We start from the raw sequence: 22,526 nt of genomic DNA, 5'->3' as shown, positions 1-22,526 counted from the left end.
AAAATTATTTTTTGGATTTCAATTTTGATTGCCTAAAGAAGAATTTCTAATGATAAATAAAGGATAAAGTATTTTGTTTTTCTTTGTACAATATCCTAAAGTTCTAATGAAAATAAAAATAAAAAAAAAATTCAGTTTTCACTAATTTTCCCAAGAAACGCCTCAAAAGAAAATCTTTTTGGATTTTGGAATTAATACCTTAAAGAAGGATTTTAAAGAAGTACTAAAAGAAAATTCTCTTTTTTTGTTTTTTAATTTTGGTCCTAAATTAGTATAGAAAATATAAAAACAATTCATTTTAAGTCCTAGATATTAATTTCCTAAAGGAAAAACAACCTCAAAATATTTCATTGCTAGAATTAGTATTCTAAAGAAAATTTATAACAAAATATAAAATGCAACATCCTTTTTTTTTTTTGCCTTTTGATTTATAACACACTTTTTCAGATGCAAAATAGAAACTACAATGGTAATAAAAAAACTCGACATTACTATACAAAATTAGAAAGTAAAAGACGACATAAAATGAAGAACAGACTCAAAACTTAAAAATGAAACAAATCTCCTCAAGCAACTCCTGACTGAGCGATCCTGACCGGATGGTCACGGGGTGTCTGTCATGCTCAAACTCCATTAAGTAGATCCACACCTGTGTGAGAAAGTTTGAACTAGCACTATGTGAGACAATAACATTCCCTAAGACACATGCAAGACATGATTGAGGCTATTTTTGCAAAATGGCTTATTTGGCCAAAAGGTGGCTAGAAGTGCAAAATTTGGCTATGACCCCGCAAAGCCAAGAACCTAAGATTCACTAGGAAGACCGGACCCTATGTGGGTTGCCTACGTATCATGTCCCGAAAGACGAGAATCAGGTATGCGTAGTTCGAGCAGATTGGATACGGGCGAGAATAATAAAAAAACAACTGACATATAGAAAACACATTTTTTCTCTTTTTTTCGAAAAATGATGAAACATATAAAATATTTTTGGATTTTCTTTTTTTTTCGATTTTTGAAAAATGATAAAATTGCAAAATAATTGGGCTCTACTCGCTTCATCCTCACACTTCTCCCTCTCTTTTTCTTTTTTTTCTTTCTTCTTTCTTTTTTCATTGTTTTTTTTTCATTTCTTCATTTACCCTCAGCTATTATTGGTCTGCCAAATGACCCTTTTACCCTTGAATAAATGCAACATGTAGCACATAAGATACATCAGGATGGTCTTTTAATTTTTGGGGTATACCTGTCCTAGACGGACCCAACCCCTGTGTTGAGTCCCCTAAGTCAAGTGCACATGATGCAAACAAATGTTCTTACTAGGGATACGGCATGAGGTCTTGTTGTACTAGGTTCAAAACTTGGGTTTATTGTTCTAGACCTGGCTTACCCGAGCGGACAGATCGAGTCGAAGGGAGGGCAGCGTACCGGAAATACAGAAGCTTTACCGGCTATGCAACTTGTCCGAACCTCGTTCTAAATTTGGAATATGACTCTAACAGAAAAAAAGTCACACGAAGTGCACACTTCTTCATGATTTAGAAGACTTAGAGAGAAGAGGGCTTTCGCAACAGTTTATATACAGTTCACGGAATATCAAAGTGGTAAAAGCAACCAATTAGCACATTAGGCCCAAATCATGTAACAAAATCAGATAATGGATAAAGCCAACTATAACAATTATTCTAAGCTCAAATTCTTGAACCCTGAACCAGAGATTCTGGGTTCGATCCCCAGTAGAGTCGCCAGAGCTGTCACATCTCCTTTTTACCTACACCCCATAAGGGTGTATATATAGGGAGTTTTTCCAATTAAAGGACAATCGAAACGGGATTTACTGTTAAAAAATTCAGAGTCGCCACGTGGGAGATTTATGGTGTCCCAAGTCACCGGTTCAAATCCCGAATCGAGGAAAAAATTGACTCTATTTAACAGTCCGCGCACCAGAAATCCGGATAAGGAATTTTGTTAACCCAGAGAAGGTGTTAGGCATTCCCGAGTTCTGTGGTTCTAGCACGGTCACTCAACTGTTATAATTAGCCTATTATCTGATTTTAAAACATTTTGCACCTACGTGCATTTTAACATAAAATTGCTTTTATTTATTTTAGAGAAAATTTAACGTCGTCTAAAATATGTCTTTGGACCGCGCCACATGAAATGCACCCGCAATCCGAAACACATTTTATTCAATGCTATCACGATTTGGATTTGGGTCACATGAAATGCACGCCCGAGTTTAGGAAAGTAATATTATTAAAATAACGCGCCTAAAGCAACTACGCGTTTTTAACTTTACGAGGGCCATGAAAATTCGCTAAATGGCACGCCTCGAATTCTAAGTATTTTAAGGAAAAATAATTAAACGAGGGCCAAGCATTTGAGATTTTTATTTGGCTTGGCATGCCTCAATTCTAGATTCGAAAAGAAGGCTGATCTAATTAACTAGAAGACCTAAAGAGGTTCGCATCTTTTATTCTAAAGCTAAGGTTCAATGAGCTTAATACTTAGTGGGCTGATATTAAAAACTGATACCTTGACTATTTGATAAGACTAAGGCCAACAGCAAGCCTTATATCCTCAAACAGGCCAGGCCCGACTAGATACACAATACATGAAGGGCCCAGGAATATGCCAAAGAAACGGCAATGTAGCATAACAGGCCCAAGAGGCCCATCTCGATGTACTGCCTGTTGCATGCCCATGCTAACCCCAAACTGATGACAAGGAAAATATGGCGTCAACCAAAAATATCCAAGACTATCATGATTTAACAGCTTGCTGCAGTTAAACAAAACAATAAATTGAATTTGAAATTCTTAATCAAAGGTACCAGAACCTTATACTAACAGGATACTATCGGAATGCACAACTAGAACAAACTAACTTATGTAAGTTCAACAATCAATCACAAACTGGTTTTAAGAGAACAATTCCGCAGGTGAAACGACATACTATTACACTATTGATTATGGTATAATTGACAATCTATTACAGTGATCCCATGGCACACATTGTCCAATTAATCATACATACACAGCATCAAATGTGCAAGTGATAGCTTAGATAACATCTAAAACTACATATCTACTACAGAAGATTAAAGTAGTAGGAGGAACAGGGGAAGCTAAGTTCAAATGCAACCTGCGTTCAATTAGTATTCCACCCGATTCACATGTTCAACAATCACTCATTATTCATGGGCTAAGGAAGTACCTGGGAAGCAAAAGAAATAAGAGATTGAGAGATCGGCAGCAAGCAATAGTGGTCAGCCCAGAACCAACAACACCAATGAAACAGTAAATCTTCCACAGTCAACCAAAAAGCTTTTTCAATGGAACAGTAAAGGAAGTCCAAAATCAACTTTAAACCAAAAGCTCAAGCCATTTTTTTTAACCAGAAATGCAGCTAGAATGAATTTTTAACTATTCTGCAGAAATTTAATGGGTTTTTTAACAATGAAATGCAGGCACTTCAACACCTAAAAGTATTCTGCCCTTTTAGCTTTTCTCAAGGAGTATTTTTCTTTGAAATCTGACTTGAATAGCAAGTCTTGATGCCTTTATAGGCAAGACATTAGGTCAGCCTAAAAGAATTCAACTTTTGCAATTAGATCCTTTTTACATTTGCAATATAGCTTAGATATCCCTAGGCAACTATCAGATTTTCGGTTAAGTCCTAATGACAGCTTCTGGGAAGCTTCCTATTTCAGTTATAGAGAGATTCTTTACCTAGATTTCTCAATTTACCCTTTTAAACCCTGTTAATTACCTTGCTAACCAAACAAACTTGGGCGCAAAACAACCGGGCATCTTGAATTGGGTCAGAAATGACTCAAAAGCTCAAGGCTGGTTCCAAATCAGTCCCAATGAACATTCAGAAACTCAAATTCTGACCAAAAAGCCCCAACAACACGAGTAAACAATTTGACTCTGCGCTGACTATTACCTTGACAATTATGAATTAAAAGTAACAAGATCATTAATAACAAGGTTGACACAGCAAAATCAACCCTAAGCGGGTTTGGAATAATTAAACAAAGATACTTGTCACACCTCCTTTTTACACACACGAAGGTAGTATAAGAGAGTTTTTCCAATTTAAGTGACATTAATCGAAATGGGATTAATTATTCATTTTTTGTTCAGAGTCGCCACTTGGGATGGTTTGTTTTTTGGTGTCCCAAGTCACCGGTTTATTTTTAAATCCCAAATCGAGGAAGATTTCGACTTTCCTTTTGAAGTCTGCGAACCAGAAATTCTGAGTAAGGAATTCTGTTAACCCGGGGGAAGGTGTTAGGCACCCCTGGATTCCGTGGTTCTAGCACGGTCGCTTAAACTATCATAATTGGCCTATTATCTGATTTTAAAACATGTTTTAGCCTATGGTATAATTTTATTAGCCGTCTTTAATTAATTTTAGGAAGATTCAACATGATCTAGAACACGTCTTGGACCACGCCACATGAAATGCACCCGCGGTCCACGACACATTTTATTTAATGTTGTTGAGATTTGGATTTGGGTCACATGAAATGCACACCCGAGTTTAAAGAAATTAATTTAAATAGCGCGCCTAAAGCAACTACGCACTTGAATTATTTTCCTAATCTTTGAGATTATTGTGAAGGCTATAAGATTGTGGATGTTTATTTTTGTGTTAAGGGCTTGATAATGTTCCTATTATTGTAAAGTATAATTATTTAAAGACATGAAAAATAAACTAGCTACAAGTAGGACCAACTTAACTTAAAATGATTCATTCTCATTATTGTCCAATGAAGAAGGAAAGCAACTTCTCTACTTACTTTACTGAAACATTTCATCTACAGTTAATCCCAAACCCATTAATACTAAATAAATCGCTAACAAGACATATATGAACTTAACTCTACCATATCAATTTTCCAATTCCAACTAGAACGACTCATAAAGTAAAATAATAAAATATTAATAAAACAAAAACATAACCCATTAAGATCTAGCTATTTTCAACGTAGAAGACTTACTACCATTTAATAACTACACAAATTAGCATTCTCATAGAACAACATATAAAAGAAAAGATAATGAAATAGCCAATATCCGTAAAGAGGAAGAACGCACAAGTTAATTTCCTCAAGCTTAATATTAAACATAATGCAAATCACAAGCAGCTTTCAAACAAACAGAACCTATAAAAATGAGATTCAAGCATTACATCATCCAATCAAACTAGTTACATGAATGAAATTAAAGTCATACCTCAACAGCCAAGTAAATATCCCAAAATAATCAGATAAAGGCTGAACATGTGAATCAATAGGACAGGGACAACAGAGCAGTAGCGAACAGCAATTCCATCGGTCTCCTTTCTTTTTTTTCGCTAGCTTTAGCTTTTGAATTCCCAAATCTGGGATTTTTGAATTTCGAAAATCATGGTCTTTTTGTGGAAATGGCGTGAGTGAGGGGTGAGGAGGAAGAAGGCTAGAGTTTCTTCAAAAGAAGGGGTTCTGTGGTGTTTTTTTTTTTTTTTGAGAAATGAAAAATGAAGAAGTCATGATTACTTTTGTTGTTCTTTTTGCAGAATGGGGTTATGGGGAGCTCCTTAGAGCTGATGGAAAACGGCGGATTCCTTTTGGTATTAGGTGTTAGATACTATTATATAGGGGTAGGGATTAGGTTAGGGTATGGACCTAGAAAATATGGGCTTGGTAATTATAGATTAGGTCCAAAAATTAGGCCTAAAGATGGGTTGCTCAAGCCCAAGTTTTATTCTTTCCTTGCGAACGAGATTAAAATACGATCTCATTTATTAATTAGTCCTACTTAAGTAAAACAAATGTTAAATTAGACTGGCCGTTAAAATAAACTATTTTTTTTTTGTATTTTCAAGATTAAAAATGACTACAAAATATTAATGGAACAATTTTTATATTTTTGATTTTTCTTGTAATAAAATAAAGTAAAAGAGTAAAAATGAGTTAAAATAGCTATATTAGGCCTAAATTAAATATTTACGTGCTAAAATATAAAACATCTTGGGGAGGATCAAAAATCGCATGTCTACAGCTGCCCCTCTTTGACTGGAAACGCAAAGAGTTTTCAGACAAAGAACGACTAGACAGGTTTTTTGACCCGATCCTTATTTACAGGGACCAAAAATTAAGAGAAATGAGAATTTGACCGAGCCCTGGTCTCTGAGCTGCCTACATATCCTTGGCTATAAAGGAATCAGGCCACATGTAGTTCAGAAGTGAGTGAGATGATGGAGTATGCCGAGGTGGAGAGCCAGTCGAGGTGTCGTTCCATCGAGGTTCCGGTCTGCGGTCCCGTTATTATATCAAAATCAAAAATGAAAAAGACTAACTACGCCTATCAGCTACGAGTTACAAGATTCCAATCTATGAGTCTTCTGAAATTTGATCTTGAGTCTTGGTTGGTTCTGGATTGTGACAAACTTCTGTTGATCATCTCGGACTGCTGACTCACATTCTTGACGCGAGCTTCTTTTGTTGCTGACCTAAATTGCATTCTGAATTGAATTCCCTTTTTTCCAGGTGGGCGCCTGATTGCTGAACTTGAACTGACTTCCTTTGAAACTTGAACTGTTTTCTCTTGAAACTCGAACTGTTTTCCCTTGAAACTTGAACTGTCTTCCTTCGAAACTGCTTTTTCTTGAAACTTGAACTATCTTCCCTTGTTCTCTAGGTGAGCTCCTGATTGCTGAACTTGACCTGTCTTCCTTCGAAACTGGAACCGTTTTCCCTTGTTCTCCAGGTGGGCGCCTGATTGCTGAAACTTTCTGTGTTCCCTTGTTTTCCATGTGGGTGCCTGCAATCAAAACCAACAAAACAAATAAAATTTTCTGCCCCAGTTTGCACTAGGAAGATTTGTGAGTTGTTAGCAGTATTGTAAACCACTTATACTATTGATGCGATGATGAGTAAACTAAAGACTATACTAGGATGTACGTCTCCTAAAAGTGATTGAGCTTGCAGAAAACTATAAACTAAGCTTGACTAAAGTAAAGACTGACCCTAATTTCCAGGGGGACCCCTGATTTCAAGAAAACTAAACATTGATAACTTAAGAAAAATAAAAATTGACCCCTCTCTTTTTGCAAATTCAGACTTCTTTTTTTCAAAATATCCTAGGAGAAAATTCGTCAGACTAGGTTTTCTATCTTAGGAGAAAGATTCATCCGACTAAGACGTTTACCCTAGGAGAAAGTTCGTCAGACTAGGTCTCTTTTCTTATCTTAGGAGAAAGATTCATCCGACTAAGACGTTTACCCTAGGAGAAAGTTCGTCAGACTAGGTCTCTTTTCTTATCTTAGGAGAAAGATTCATCAGACTAAGACGTTAATCCTAGGAGAAAATTCATCAGACTAGGTCTCTTTTCTTATCTTAGGAGAAAGATTCATCAGACTAAGATTTTGATCCTAGGAGAAAGTTCATCAGATTAGGTCTTCTATCTTAGGAGAAAAATTCATCAAACTAAGATTTTTATCCTAGGAGAAAAGTCATCAGACTAGGTCTTCTAATTTGTTATCTTAGGAGAAAGATTCGTCAGACTAAGATTTATATCCTAGGACAAAATTCATCAGACTAGGTTTTCTATTTTAGGAGAAAAATTCATCAGACTAAGATTTATATTGGGAGGAAAATTCATCAGACTAGGAATTTTTATCCTAGGAGGAAAAATGTGAAGATCAATGTCAAGATTTTATGCACAATAGCAAGACAAATAAAGGCAAAGATTTGAGAAACTTCCCTTTGTCGGCTCTTCTCGTCTTTTCTTTTTCTTCTCTTTTTTTGTTGTTTTTTTCATTTTCTTCTTTTTGAATCACTTTCCTTGCACCGCTTTGTTCCTGTTTCATACAAAGAAAAATTTGTCAGTTTGAAAATGGTGGTCGGTTTGTGGCCTTGAGTCTTGGGCAGTTGGCTTCTGCTCAATCAGCTTGAGTCGGTCTCAAAAGACTTTTGTTCTGCACTAACTCTGATTGTTTCACACCAGTACCATTTGTATTTGCATCTCAAACAACCTTATCCCAATTGAAGATCTTTGCTTAGGTGACATTTTCCGATATCTTGAATGACTTCTTGCTTTTGAAAAATTTGTCTGTCGGAGAGAATCACCAGTTATATTTACTTGCGCCAAGTAGGCTGACAAGAGTCTTTAGGGGGAGCCTTTGCATGAATCCTCAAGGCATGTTGACAGTAATAACTGAGTGTGCTGGCCAAATTCACTTTGTGCAACTGAAAAGCTGGTAGCGGTTTTGAGATCTTTTCTTGCTTGTTTTGACAAGGACTGACTCAGAGTGAAGGACACAATGGTGCAAAAAAAATAAGTATTAACAAGAAATGCCCCTGTCGGAAAGACGGAAGGAAGAATGTTTTTTTCTTTTTTTTCAATAACTAGCCTTAATGATCATGACATGCATTTTGGACTTAACAGCCGATCTATCAAACTGACCAAATCTTCACTTTTACCATTCTTATGATCTTTGAAGTCAGGCCTATCCATGCCAATCCTTTGCATCAGCTTCACGACTTACTTTCGACTAATGGTGCCCCGAGAAATTTTCACCAACAAGCCTCTCTCATTTATTCATCTCTACTTACCGTCGTCTTACTGTGCCCGTGAAGGTTTTCACTAATAAGACTCTCATTTTTCTTTTTCTTTCCCTTTTTTTTGCGAGCAACTCGACGATGTTCTACGTTGTATGACAACTATCGCTCATTGCATGCGTCTCTTGGCATTCTTGAAGGCATATTGGGAGGTCTTTATTTGGAAGGTTTTTGAATAGGGTTGGAAAGAAAGGTCGGCATAAAGGCTCAAAATAAACTCAAAATGAGGGGTTGCAGACTTACAACTCTTGAAATTGACTCTTCAAAAATGAAATTAAATCTTTGCCCCAGTTTCAGATGCTGGGGGTTTTTGGATTTTTTTATTTTTTCTATTTTTTTTCTTTTTCTTCTAAATTCTTATTTGGTTGGACTGAATCGTGAGGCTGCCTACGTATCCTTATTTTAAAGGAATCAGGTCTAACGTAGTTCAAACATCTGACCTAAACTATTTTTCATCTTTCTTTCTGTTTCTCTTTTCCTTTTTTCTTTTTTTTTCTTTTTTTTGTTTGCCCCAGCTTCTATTTTTGAGGGCATGGACCTTTGATAATTCTTTTTTTTTCTGAACTTTCTAAGAATTGCCCCAGTTTGTACTCTTGGGACATGGATTTTTTTTTTTACAATAAACTTGATTCCAAAAGAGGGTAGTCAAAGAAAAATAACACATGCTTAAAAGGGGTGGCAAAGGATATGAAGTATTTGGGTAGCAGAAAAAGGGCCTCCCAACCTCAAGAACATCAAACATGGTATCTTTTCGCGATCACAGCATTGACGAACATGTTTGTCTTCTTGGTGTGTCGTGGTCACAAGACAGTTCTCATCCCTTAGTGCCAAACTTTCCAACAAACATCAATTGATTAAACATCCTCAAGCCCGATCTTCACAATGCTTTGAAGGTGAATTTTACTCGACCTTAGTTCCAAAGTATTCCAACTCTTTATTCATCCTCAAAAGTATTTTTTTAGTTATCCAATTCTAGATTAAATCAGTTCCTAAGATCTGGCCAAAATTTCCCCATGCATGTCATGTCATTAGAACTAGCAAGAAAAGAACTAGGAACAGAATGACACAAAAGGACAAATTGTATTTTATTGAGTAAAGGATGAAAGGGTTTTACAACTAAACAAGCAACCTAAAATACAAGTTACAACCCTAAAATAACCCGAATAATGAAAATAGCAACAGAACAGACAGACAAGACTCACACAAATAGAATGGAGGGATAGAAGGATTTGACTCAATAAAACAAATAAAATCTAGATCACAACCCTGAAATAACCCAGATAATAGAAAAACATCAAAACAAGCTACCAAGATTCCTTCCTAGTGAGGAGGGAATGACTTTTCAATTACTAGGCTTGATATTTAGCCACAAATTTGCTCATCAGAATCAGCAGAGCCTTCCAATTTCAAAATCATTAATTTCAGTTAGCAAATTCCCAAGAGGATTCTCATACTCCCTGTCACCACGCGTCATCCCCACAAAGTGTACATCATCATGTGCGGGTAAAGGATTCTGTGCGATATTCTGGGTGTCACAGTCTTGGATCACAATTAGGTTTTCTTGGATCATCCTTTCTATTTCTCTTTTCAAATCCCGACAGATTTCAACATTGTGCCCCTGGGCATTGGAATGGTATTCACACCTTTTAGAAGGGTCAAAGATTTTTGCACGTGGGTCCATATGATTTGGAGGAATAGGTGCAATCATGTCATAATGCTTTAATTTCTCAAACAAGCTTGCATAGGACTCTCCTATTGGTGTAAAATTATCTTTCGATTTTTGTTCCTCTCTATACCTCTGGCTTGGATGTGGGTTATAGGGTACCTGAAAATTTTGTGGAAGCTGGTGGAGATTTTGTGATGCTCGTGCTCGCCTTCTGGGGTGTTTTGGTGGCTGGACAACATACTGATGCGGAGCGACAGAGTATTGTGGGTTTTGAGGTGGATAATACTGCTCAGGGGAGTCATGGAAAACTTGAGGAGGTTGCTCATACCTTCGATATGTTCTCCTGGGACCTCTTATCAACCCTGATGTCATCATAATTTCTTCAACCTTCTCATTTGTGTCGCTAAAATTATCAGACTCAACCCGGACAGCCTGAGTTGCGGCTATAAAAACTGCTTGACTTATAATTTTGCCTGTCTTAAGACTATTCTCTACCATTTCTCCCATTTTGATTGCTTCCGAGAAGGATTTGCCTACTACGGACATCATGTTTTGAAAATAATCTGGCTCTTAAGCGTGAAGGAAGACAGTGATTAGCTCGTGGTCGTCCATGGGTGGCTTAACTCTAGCTGCTTGCTCTCTCCATTTAATGGCATATTCCTTGAAACTTTCAGATGGTTTCGTCTTCAAGTTTGAAAGGGAATTGCGGTCTGGGGCAATGTCAATGTTGTATTGGAACTGTTTGACAAAGGCCTATGCCATGTCATCCCAGACATACCAGTGAAACGTGTCTTGATCCATAAACCATTCGGGGGCTACTCCCGTAAGGCTTTCCCTAAAATAAGCCATCAACAATTCTTCATTTCTTCCCGCACCTCTCAGTTGATTGCAATACCTTTTTAGGTGGGCTATGGGATCTCCATGTCCATCATACTTTTCAAATTTGGGAGTCTTGAAACCAGGCGGCAAGTGGACATCGGGGAACATACATAGATCTTTGAAGGCAACACTCTTTTGACCTGCCAACCCTTGCATGTTTTTCAACCGTTGTTCTAAGCTTTTCACTCTTTGGGTCATTTCTTCCTGTACCATCTTTCGGGCAAGCTTCTCAATATTTGCAGGAAGATCAAACGAGTACGAGTGGTACTCAGGAGAGTGGTACTGCTCTTGCTGTGTAGCAAATTCTGACTCATGACAAAGCTGCCCTTGGCCATTGGCCCATGCTTGACACATTTTGGTCATTTGTTGTTTCAGTATTCTATTTTCCTCAAACACAGTAGACTCTTGTCGAACCCTCTAACCCTGAGTCTCTTGAGCACTTGTAACAGCTTCGATGTCAGCTATCATTTTTCCTTGGATCTTGTGTTGTCCGCTTACCACAAACCGACCACCTCAACTTTCTTCATAATTCAAAACAAAACATGTTAGAATGGACTCAGTCAGTCCTTATTATTATAAACATTTTTTCTTTTTTTTCATTTCTTTTTAATGGTGATCGAACCTGATGTGGGTTGCCTATGTATCATGTGGAAACATGAATCAGATCTTGCGTAGTTCGGGAAGATCATGAATAAAGTAAATAAACTAAATTTTTTTTTTGAATTTTCTATTTTATTTTTCGAAAGAAAGACTTATAGAGAAGAAAGGGAACATTTTTCGATTTTGATTTTACTTCAGCATTTTTGCAAAGAAAGACTTCTAAAGAAGAAAGATTTTCTTTTTCGAATTTTTCCTGGAATTTTGAAAGAAAAACTTCTAAAGAAGAAAGAAAATATTTTTTGGAATTTTATTTTGAATTTATGAAAGAAATGCTTCCAAAAAAAATATTTTTGAATTTTGAATTTTCTTTTCAATTTTGAAAGAAGAATGAAAATATTTTTGGATTTTTGGAAGAAATTAAAAGAAAATATTTTTGTATATTTTTTTAAAAACAATTAGGGTCTAAAAGAAAGGCTTTCTAAAGAAGCAAGTAATGGAAACTATTTTTGGATTTTTTAAAAATTGGGTTCCCAAAAAAAAGACTTTTCTAGAGAGGAAGTAAAGGAAAATATTTTTGGATTTTTTGAAAATTATGGGCCGGAACCGATGAGGTTTGCCTACGTATCTCACATCCTGTGAGAATCAGGCCCGCGTAGTTCGCCCAGTTTTGACGGAACAGGAAAACATGACACTTGAAAATTTTGGCTCGTTTTGAAATGACTTTTTTTTCCAGATTTTCAGAATTTTCTAAATACCTACCTCTCACTTTTTGTTTCTTTTTTCTTATTTCTCCTCTTTTTTTTATTTTCTTTTTTTCATTTTCTTTCCCTATTCTAGAAGCCAGTCAACATGCAAGCCGAAACAAACAGATACGCAAGTAGCACGTAAGATGCATCAAGATGGTCTTTTGATTTTTGGGTACACATGTCCTAGACGGACCCAACCCCTATGTTGAGTCTCCAAAGTCAAAATGTACATGATGCAAACAAGCGTTCCTACTAGGGATCCGGCATGAGGCTATGTTATACTAGGTTTAAAAACCTGGGTTTATTTGTTCTAGACTTGGCTTACCCGAGCGGACAACTTGAGCCGAGGTGGGGCAACGTACCGGGAAAAAAGAAGCTTCACCGGCTTTGCAACTTGTCCGAACCTCGTTCTAAAATTTGGGATATGACTCTAACAGAAGAGAAGTCACACGAAGTGCACACTCCTCCATGATTTAGAAGACTTAGAGAGAGGAAGGGTTTCGTAGCAATTTATATACAGTTCATAGAATATCAAAGCGGTAAAAGCAACACTTAGTCCATTAGGTCCAAACATGTAACAAAATCAGATAATGAATAAAGCCAACTATAACAATTCATCTAAGCTCGAATTCTTGAACCCTGAACTAGAGATTCTGGGTTCGATCCCCAGCAGAGTCGCCAGAGCTGTCACACCTCCTTTTTACACACCCGAAGGTAGTATAAGGGAGTTTTTTCAATTTAAGTGACATTATTCGAAATGGGATTAATTATTCATTTTTTGTTCAGAGTCGCCACTTGGGATAGTTTGTTTTTTGGTGTCCCAAATCACCGGTTTATTTTTAAATCCCAAATCGAGGAAGATTTCGACTTTCCTTTTGAAGTCTGCGAACTAGAAATTCTGAGTAAGGAATTTTGTTAACCCGGGGAAGGTGTTAGGCACCCCCGGATTTCGTGGTTCTAGCACGGTCGCTTAAACTATCATAATTGGCATATTATCTGATCTTAAAACATGTTTTAGCCTATGGTATAATTTTAAATTATGAACTACTTTTAATTAATTTTAAAAAGATTCAACGTTATCTAAAACACGTCTTTGAACTACGCCACATGAAATGGACCCGCGGTCCACGACACATTTTAGTTAACGTTGTTGAGATTTGGATTTGGGTCACATGAAATGCACACCCGAGTTTAAGGAAATTAATTTAAATAGCGCGCCTAAAGCAACTACGCACTTGAATTATTTTCCTAATCTTTGAGATTATTGTGAAGGCTATAAGATTGTGGATATTTATTTTTGTGTTAAGGGCTTGATAATGTTCCTATTATTTTAAAGTATAATTATTTAAAGACATGAAAAATAAACTAGCTACAAGTAGGACCAACTTAACTTAAAATGATTCATTCTCATTATTGTCCAATGAAGAAGGAAAGCAACTTCTCTACTTACTTTACTGAAACATTTCATCTACAGTTAATCCCAAACCCATTAATACTAAATAAATCGCTAACAAGACATATATGAACTTAACTCTACCATATCAATTTTCCAATTCCAACTAGAACGACTCATAAAGTAAAATAATAAAATATTAATAAAACAAAAACATAACCCATTAAGATCTAGCTATTTTCAACGTAGAAGACTTACTACCATTTAATAACTACACAAATTAGCATTCTCATAGAACAACATATAAAAGAAAAGATAATGAAATAGCCAATATCCGTAAAGAGGAAGAACGCACAAGTTAATTTCCTCAAGCTTAATATTAAACATAATGCAAATCACAAGTAGCTTTCACACAAACAGAACCTATAAAAATGAGATTTAAGCATTACATCATCCAATCAAACGAGTTACATGAATGAAATCAAAGTCATACCTCAACGGCCAAGTAAATATCCCAAAATAACCAGATAAAGGCTGAACAGGTGAATCAATGGGACAGGGACAACAGAGCAGTAGCGAACAGCAATTCCATCGGTCTCCTTTCTTTTTTTTCGATAGCTTTAGCTTTTGAATTCCCAAATCTGGGATTTTTGAATTTCGAAAATCATGGTCTTTTTGTGGAAATGGCGTGAGTGAGGGGTGAGGAGGAAGAAGGCTAGAGTTTCTTCAAAGGGAGGGGTTCTGTGGTGTTTTTTTTTTTTTTTTGAGAAATGAAAAATGAAGAAGCCATGATTACTTTTGTTGTTCTTTTTCAGAATGGGGTTATGGGGAGCTCCTTAGAGCTGATGGAAAACGGCGGATTCCTTTTGGTATTAGGTGATAGATACTATTATATAGGGATAGGGATTAGGTTAGGGGTATAGGCCTAGGAAATTGGGCTTGGTAATTATAGATTAGGTCCAAAAATTAGGCCTAAAGATGAGTTGCTCGAGCCCAAGTTTATTCTTTCCTCGCGAACGAGATTAAAATACGATCTCATTTATTAATTAGTCCTACTTAAGTAAAACAAATGTTAAAATTAGACTGACCGTTAAACTAAACTATTTTTTTTTGTATTTTCAAGATTAAAAATGATTACAAAACATTAATGGAACAATTTTTGTAATTTTGATTTTTCTTGTAATAAAATAAAGTAAAAGAGTAAAAATGAGTTGAAATAGCTATATTAGGCCTAAATTAAATATTTACGTGCTAAAATATAAAAAATCTTGGAGATGATCAAAAATCACATGTCTACAATACTAACAAAGTCGTGCTTAATGGATCAAAAGTAGTTAAAGAAATCAATTTGGGAAAACAAAAGTTAACGGAGAGCACAAGAACACAACCAACTCTCAAACAGCACAATTAACAGAGTTTTAATTGAATCGACCAAAAAAGGAGGAGAGGTGGACCAAGAAATGAAGGACGGACTCACCAACTGAAACTCGAACCTGGGGTTTGGGACTCCTAAATGACGTCAAGTACTTTTTTTTTATCATGGAACAACTCTGCATGTACGGGTTTGGGTTTGGCTTTAAAAGCTCGGGTTTCAGATTCAACATTCGACGAGTTCCAAACAGATTCGAGGGGAGCTGGTCACAAACTTGGGAAGAGGAGGTCGAGGAGGCACTAGGGTGTTGATTTGGTGGGGAAAGGTGGGGGCGCCGCCAGGTTAAGGTGGTGGAATTAGGGGCGGCGGGTAGGGTTTCTGTGAGAGAGATGAGAGAGGTAAACAGAGAGGAGGGGCCTGTTCGAACTGAACTGTCTCTATAGGTTTTAGGACAATTTTAAACGAAAATGATGAAATGCTTTGGGTCGTTGGATACAACGAGACGAACGACCATGATTTGTTGAGGTTTAATGAACTCGAAACGACGTAGTTTCACGCTTGTACTACATCGTTTCTTGAGTTTTAGGGACAGAAGGGTTGTGGGTCGGGTATGGGCATGGTTTGGATGTGTTCTTTGTTTAGGCCTAGGGAATTTTAAATAAAAATGGCCCAAACAGACTTCCTATTGAAATTCTTTTCTTTTTTTTTCAATTTCAAATCCTTTTTCTTTTCAAATTAAAATAAAACCTAAATTAATTTTTAAAACCAAATTAACCTACCCAATTAGATTAATCACTCATCATAGTATTTACAATAATTAATTAAATCCTAAATTTAGAGAAAACTATAAAATTCAAAATTAAAGAGTTAAAATGCAAAATGAACTATTTTTGTGATTTTCATATCTTATAAAACAAACTAATTTACTAATTAATCTAAAAAAATGTAAAATTAAATCCTAAATGCAGATGCAGCATATTTTTGTATTATTCATTAATTAAACAAAAATAAAAATGCACAGACCAATGCAAATCATTATCAGAAAATGCCACAAAATCCACAAAAATTGCAAATAATGAAAAGAAATTATTTTGTTTTGAATTTATGGGAGTAATTCATATAGGGCAAAAATCACGTGCTCACAGCTGCCCCTCTTTGCTTTTTCACCTTACTACAATATCTCTCACGCTCTATTTTTCTTCACAGACTATTTTCTTATAGTCTATGGAATACCTTGCTCTCTCTCTCACTCAGATATATTGTTTGAGATTTTGGTGTATATACAACTGATGAAATGCTTCCCTATTTATGGGGGGAAAATTGGCTTGCTGATATAAGCAGTGACTCAAGCAAGCACCAAAAATTTCAATGTTTAAAGTGTGAAAGATATTTGGCCGGTTGGCCATATCTGCAAACTTTGGCAATTTACCAAAGGAAGAAGACATCTTCCTTAAAACATGGGGCTGGATCCCACAGGATTTAAAAGTGGCGGGGGCACCACTATCGAATAAAAATTTGAGCAAATGTTGGAGTGGGAATCAAACCCAGACAGCACACGAAAGGTCAAGTTATGCCGCCCCAAATCGACCAATGCAGCTGCCAAGTTTTGAGTTTTAGAGTACCAATTAAAATATATACCTATTATTTAAGATATATACATATATGTACATACATTTTTTCCTAAATTACCGGGGGCGGTGACCCTCCTATCCTAAAGGTAGGTCCGTCTCTGGCTGTTCCAATGGTGGAAGCAATGGCAGCTTTGGTGCTTGTTGACCAGTTGATGGCTCAATATGCACAATGTATACTATTTCTAGTCAATCCTGCCTTGAGAGTTATATTGTTCGACAAAGATAGGTGTATAGTTTTTACATCATTGTATGTACATCACCAAAATGATGCAGTTGTATTTAGGTAAAGCTATCAGGGGAGATATCACTTTCAGCAGATAATGAGAAATAAAATGTACCAATTGGCAATAGCAAAGTAGCAGTGTTAGAAAATTCACTAGAATGAAAAAAGGGGTATGCATTTGATTGGAGTGGAAGTAAAATGAATGCCAATGAAAAAACATAAATCTGTCTTGTACAAAAGAAGGAAAGATGAAATTACGCTCATGCGAAAATGAATAAGCAAGCAAAAAACTAGCTAGTTATCAACTATACAAGAAAATTTTTATATCTGTCAATAAATAACCTTCTATTTTTGAAGGTGCTCAGTCTTCCACTTAGAAAATCTGTGTTCTCTTTACTTCATTTGGTTGCTACACATGCATTCACTCTTAATAGGGGACCGTTTGGCTCTTTTCCTTTTCCAACAATGATTCTCTTAAATCTTCCTTAGTCAGGTGCCAATATATTGTTGATCACTGCCTGAGATTCATTTGTTCCGCGAAGTCCTTAGTTTTGGCGCGTCACTCTTTTTTGTCTTCAAAAGCTGGTACGACCTGATGCTTCTTGGGCGATTTGGGAGTCTCTTTACTTTTGGATGACTCTAATTTGTGTGCTGAAGTTGTGAAATCTTGATGTTCTTTGGATGTGCTCAGAGACTCTCCACTTTTTTCAGGTGATTTCGAGACCTTATTTTCTGTTAGAGGTCCCGGGCTCCTATTTTTAACTGCATTCTCACAGTGTTCATTAGTTGATGAATCCATTTGAACTGTCGGTTCCACGACATTCTCTGGATTGACAATTGACTCTATTTTGTTGTGTGAAGCTGTGGAATCATTCTGACTCTTTGATAAGTCAGAAGACCGCTCTTCATTATGAGACAAGTCCATAGAACAATTTTTCTTGGTAGATAGATCAGTGATGTCTTCTTTTTCGTCGTTCAACTCAGCACCCTCGGCATTGACCTCTGTATCTTCTTCAACTTCTAAGGGTCCGAGCTTTGTGTCAATACTCTTGATCGCGACAGTTAATGATCTTGCATCACGAGCAGTTGCCAGCCGTCCAGGTGACGATGCCTGTTTTTGAAGAAAAGAAGATACAGTCAAACCTCTCTATAACAGCCTCGTTTGTTCTAGAATTGTTTGGTTGTTATAGCGAAGTGTTGTTATAGAGAACATATATTATAACATAGCACAGAAATTGTTTCCAAAAGAAACTTGGCTTTTATAGTGAATGGTTGTTATATAGTGATATTGTTATAGAGAGGTCTGACAACCACGTTAAGAGCTATACATTTCCTACGCGTCGTTGAAGATTTAAGTTCCAAAGATAAGCAGCAGTAAAATAACTGACCTCCAACAATTGTTCAGTCCTTTTCTTCAAAGCCTCAAAAGATGCATCCTTGTGAATAAGTTTTAAGATGCAGATTAAGTGCGACTGCAGATTCTCGAGACGATGTTGGTCCGTTGTGCATTGAGGAATAGTAGATACACATCCTACTGGATAGAAAGGGCAGTTAACAAGTTTCATTGGACATACAGTTATACAATGCCTGTCCATTTCGCGCCTCATGAGCGTTTCCGGGCATTTCTGCTCACATTGAAGTGTTTTAAAAGGACAAGTCGAGTCGTGCAGTTCCAACTGAGCTGCACTAAATCGCGCATTACATCCCTCATTTTCACAGTTCAATTCCCTGAAACTGCACATGGCGATATGTTCTGAAACCTCTTCTTCAGATTTAAACTTCATATTGCAGTGGTAATTGCCCTTAAAGTCAATATTCCTTATCAATGTTTGCGCCACTGCTATCCGCCTTTCCATCAACCAAAAGCCGTTTACTTCCATTTCTTGTACGAAATCGTCTATCCTTTCCTCTCTCCTTTCACTTAGCAACCATGCTGATACTCTGCTGAAAAAATTCCTCTTAGACTGCCCAAAATCATCAATAAAATCTGATATAATATCATGAGGATTATCCGACAGTACTTCAGTAACCGCGTCACCTTCTAAGACAACAGATTCAGCAACAAACATCTCGCTTCTCCGGACAAGATAGTCCACCATTTCTCTTCTAATATTAACAGCAACAGAAGCGGGGCTATTCAATAGACCGCCAGTCGTGTTGTCAATACAGGCTGAGGCTAATCCTGGAAGGAATTCGTCCGCTACCTTCTGAACCATTTCTGCATCACATAGATTACATTGGAAGAGTGGACCGTCCTCTTTCACTTCCTCAATTGTCGCTGATTTGACTTCCTCCTCCAATTTCACGTCTTCAAGTGCTGCTGTTTTGATTTTCCCTTCATCTGTAGGATGATCCGTGTCCAAAGAAGCTCCCGACATGTTCAATGAGACGGTAAACTGCAGTCACAAATGACATTTTATGATTAATATTACAGATACTAAAAAGGGCAGCTCGGTGCACTAAACTCTGCTGCGCAGGGTCCGGGGAAGGGCCGGACCGCAATGGTCTATTGTACGCAATCTTACCCTACATTAATGCAAGAGGTTGTTTCCACGGCTCAAACCCATGACCTCTTGTCCACATGACAGCAAATTTATCAGTTACGCCAAGACTCCCTTCTAATATTACAGATTCTAAAAATGAACATAAGTAAACCCCATAAACAAAAATAAGACTTCAAAAGCATGACAAGGTGATTTTGGCTGGTAGATAACTAACCACAGATACTGAAAATGAATATAAGGAAAGTGCTAGCTATGGACTGGCTAATCCAACAGAAAAATAACTGAGATAAATACTCAAAGCTGCAATACACAAAATGCTATAACTGAATTGAATGATGAAATATAAGCCATAAAACTAAAATGGCACAAAACCACTAAAACTTCAACAAATAGTTCATAATTTCAAAAGTACCATTTGGTCACTGCTAACAAGTATAAAAATTGAACCCATCAAATTTAACTCCGGCTCTACCTTTGCTTCCAAACCGGTGCTACGGCTATATGAGAGTTTTCTTTGATGGGAACTTCAATGTTTTCTTCCCCTTTTAATCATTTTCCTTAAACTCAAATCAGGCAATTGCATCCAGAGGCGGACATATGCAATACAGAGGGGGTCATCGGCACCCGTAAAGTTCAGCAAAAATTCCATGTATACATGTATGTCTTTAGAAAATAGTGATATATTAGTAGTGAGCACCCCATATTCAAATCAGATTTTGGTTGAATCCAAAAGTGCACCCGTAACTTTCAAATTCTGGGTCCGTCTATGATTGCATCACATCTTTGCTCAGGTATTTATCATGGTGAGAATATTAATTTTACCTCCATTAGATGAAAGAAAAGTGATACTAGTATTGTCAATTGTGGTACACAACAAGGGCGAAGGTAGCCTTTCGGCTACAGGTTCAACTGAACCCATAATTTTCGACACGAAGTATAAATTTAGATGTAAAAACCTACTATAATAATTTCAATAATATTAGATTTGAACCTATAATTCTAACAGTACAGTGACTGCAATTCTGAAAATCTTAAAAGCTGAACCCATTAAATTTAAATCTTGGATCAGCCTCTACTACCAAATATTAATCCACATTGAGCATTTCCAAGTTTAGACATAATAAACCAAAGAATCCAACGCCACACCATCAAAATTTTGTAAATAATCACAAACTAAGCATTAAAAAAATCACGCCATTTAAATCAAGCCATCTATTCTAGCACATAAAGGAAGGAGGTAATGATCTCCTTAAAAGAAAATGTCCACACAGAGTTATCCCGTGTTATTTCTAATATCTCCTGTCTTATTTTTGGCTAATCTCCTATTAAAAAGTCATAAAACTAAAATAACATTTGTAATGGACAATCAGGGGCGAAGCTACATATCTTAAAGTGTGACAATTGCACACTCTTCGTCGAAAAATTATACTGCGTACATTAGGTGAAATATTAGGTTTAGAGGTATATATTCAGAGGCGGACCTATGCTATACAAATAGGGGTCACCGTCACCCGTAAAGTTTGGCAAAAATTCTATGTGTATATATATCTTTAGAAAATAGTGATATATTACTAGTGGGCACCCTATATGCAATCCAAAAGTGCACCCACGACCTTCAAATCTTACGTCCGCCTCTGTTAATATATCATATATTAAACAACCTTTGTCGGAAATTTTTTTTCCGACTTCTTTCAGGTTTGAACAACCTTAAGGAAATTCCTAGTTTCGCCACTGACTACAATATCACGCGATAGGAAGTGACAATCACATAGAGAGAAAGGAACAAAGAGATCACCTCTAGCCTTTCGTTTGTAAGATTGGATCGGACGTGAAAATCTTGGAATCCATTAAATTGGTATCAATTCATACCTATATAAATAGCCATCCAGATTCCAAAAATGAGCTCAAATTACTTTCATGAAAAGCTAAAATGCAAACATAAAGGCATTAAAAATGTGAAGTAATGACAACAAATTTTATTGGAACAAAAAAAAAAGATGATAAAAGAATTCAGGAATAACATTTGAATACCTCCAAATCTTGTGGATCGTGTGCTTTTGTTTTCGCCTGTTGTTTTCATTCAGTTAGCTATAACCGTTAATGTGAAAAGTAGAGAGCCCTCAAGTTTCTTAGAAGGGAAAATGTCCAAATTTACCCCCCAACTTTCGAATATTGTCTACATTTAACACCCGTTATACTATTCGGCCAAATTTAATCCCTATTCGGCCGAATAGTATAACGAAGGTTATATGTAGATAATATTTGAAAGTAGATGGATAAATTTGGACCTTTTTTCCCAAAAAAAAAGAACTTTTCAATATATTATTAATGTCAAATTTCTTTAGTAAGGCTGAATGTAGGTTTGGCGATCTCAATAACAATTGTACAAAATAATATGAGTATATTAAAAATTTATTAAATATGTACAAATAATAAATTTAGAACCGAATCAGAACACATACTCCGCCTATGCCCTCCGTCCACATCATCTGAATATTCAGTCATTGTAATTAAGTAAAAATGAAAATCTCTGATATTATACACTAATAAACCATGGTCGATAATAGTCGTTTTCTAACATGTATTTGGTTTTCCTTCGTTCTCCATATCCATTTTCTCAACTCCACCGTTACCTTTGGAAGAATTAAATTCCTTTTTTTTTTTACCCAATGGTCGTCCTTGTTAATGCACCCTCAATTTGTTATTTTTTTTCAACCTTCCTATTTTGCAGTTAATGCGATACCATTGCAAATACTAAGAGGTTCTATGTTAATCAATTCTTCGAAAATATATTTTATTACTTTTAATGATAATATATATTCCCTCCATTTATTTTTAATTGTTTACTATATTAAAAATACATTTTCGCTTTTACTTGTCCATAATGCCAATTAATTGTCT

General features: G+C 36.3%; 1 protein-coding gene and 1 long non-coding RNA gene across 4 annotated transcripts; both read right to left on the bottom strand.

Annotated features, from left to right (window-relative positions):
* Positions 1–2,887: 2,887 nt before the first annotated feature.
* Positions 2,888–14,773, bottom strand: LOC107769020 (uncharacterized). 3 transcript variants are annotated; one of them, XR_012700375.1, is made up of 3 exons: positions 14,389–14,773; positions 5,244–11,677; positions 2,888–3,216 (listed from the first exon to the last, which is right to left on the bottom strand). It is a non-coding gene; the product is annotated as an uncharacterized LOC107769020 (long non-coding RNA). The 3 variants fall into 3 exon arrangements; XR_012700376.1 differs by having other exon boundaries at positions 5,244–7,851; positions 14,389–14,772; XR_001644293.2 differs by lacking the exon at positions 14,389–14,773 and having other exon boundaries at positions 5,244–14,382.
* Positions 14,774–17,303: 2,530 nt separating this feature from the next.
* Positions 17,304–21,621, bottom strand: LOC107769019 (uncharacterized). The gene is made up of 3 exons (XM_016588193.2): positions 21,421–21,621; positions 18,510–19,517; positions 17,304–18,232 (listed from the first exon to the last, which is right to left on the bottom strand). Exons 2-3 carry the CDS (start codon positions 19,497–19,499, stop codon positions 17,681–17,683), a joined length of 1,542 nt encoding a protein of 513 aa, XP_016443679.1. The 5' UTR covers positions 19,500–19,517; positions 21,421–21,621; the 3' UTR covers positions 17,304–17,680.
* Positions 21,622–22,526: the final 905 nt, after the last annotated feature.

The sequence above is a fragment of the Nicotiana tabacum genome, chromosome 16 (genome assembly GCF_000715075.1).
Source record: "Nicotiana tabacum cultivar K326 chromosome 16, ASM71507v2, whole genome shotgun sequence".
Classification (NCBI taxonomy): domain Eukaryota; kingdom Viridiplantae; phylum Streptophyta; class Magnoliopsida; order Solanales; family Solanaceae; genus Nicotiana; species Nicotiana tabacum.
This window is presented reverse-complemented; position numbering and strand designations above follow the sequence as displayed.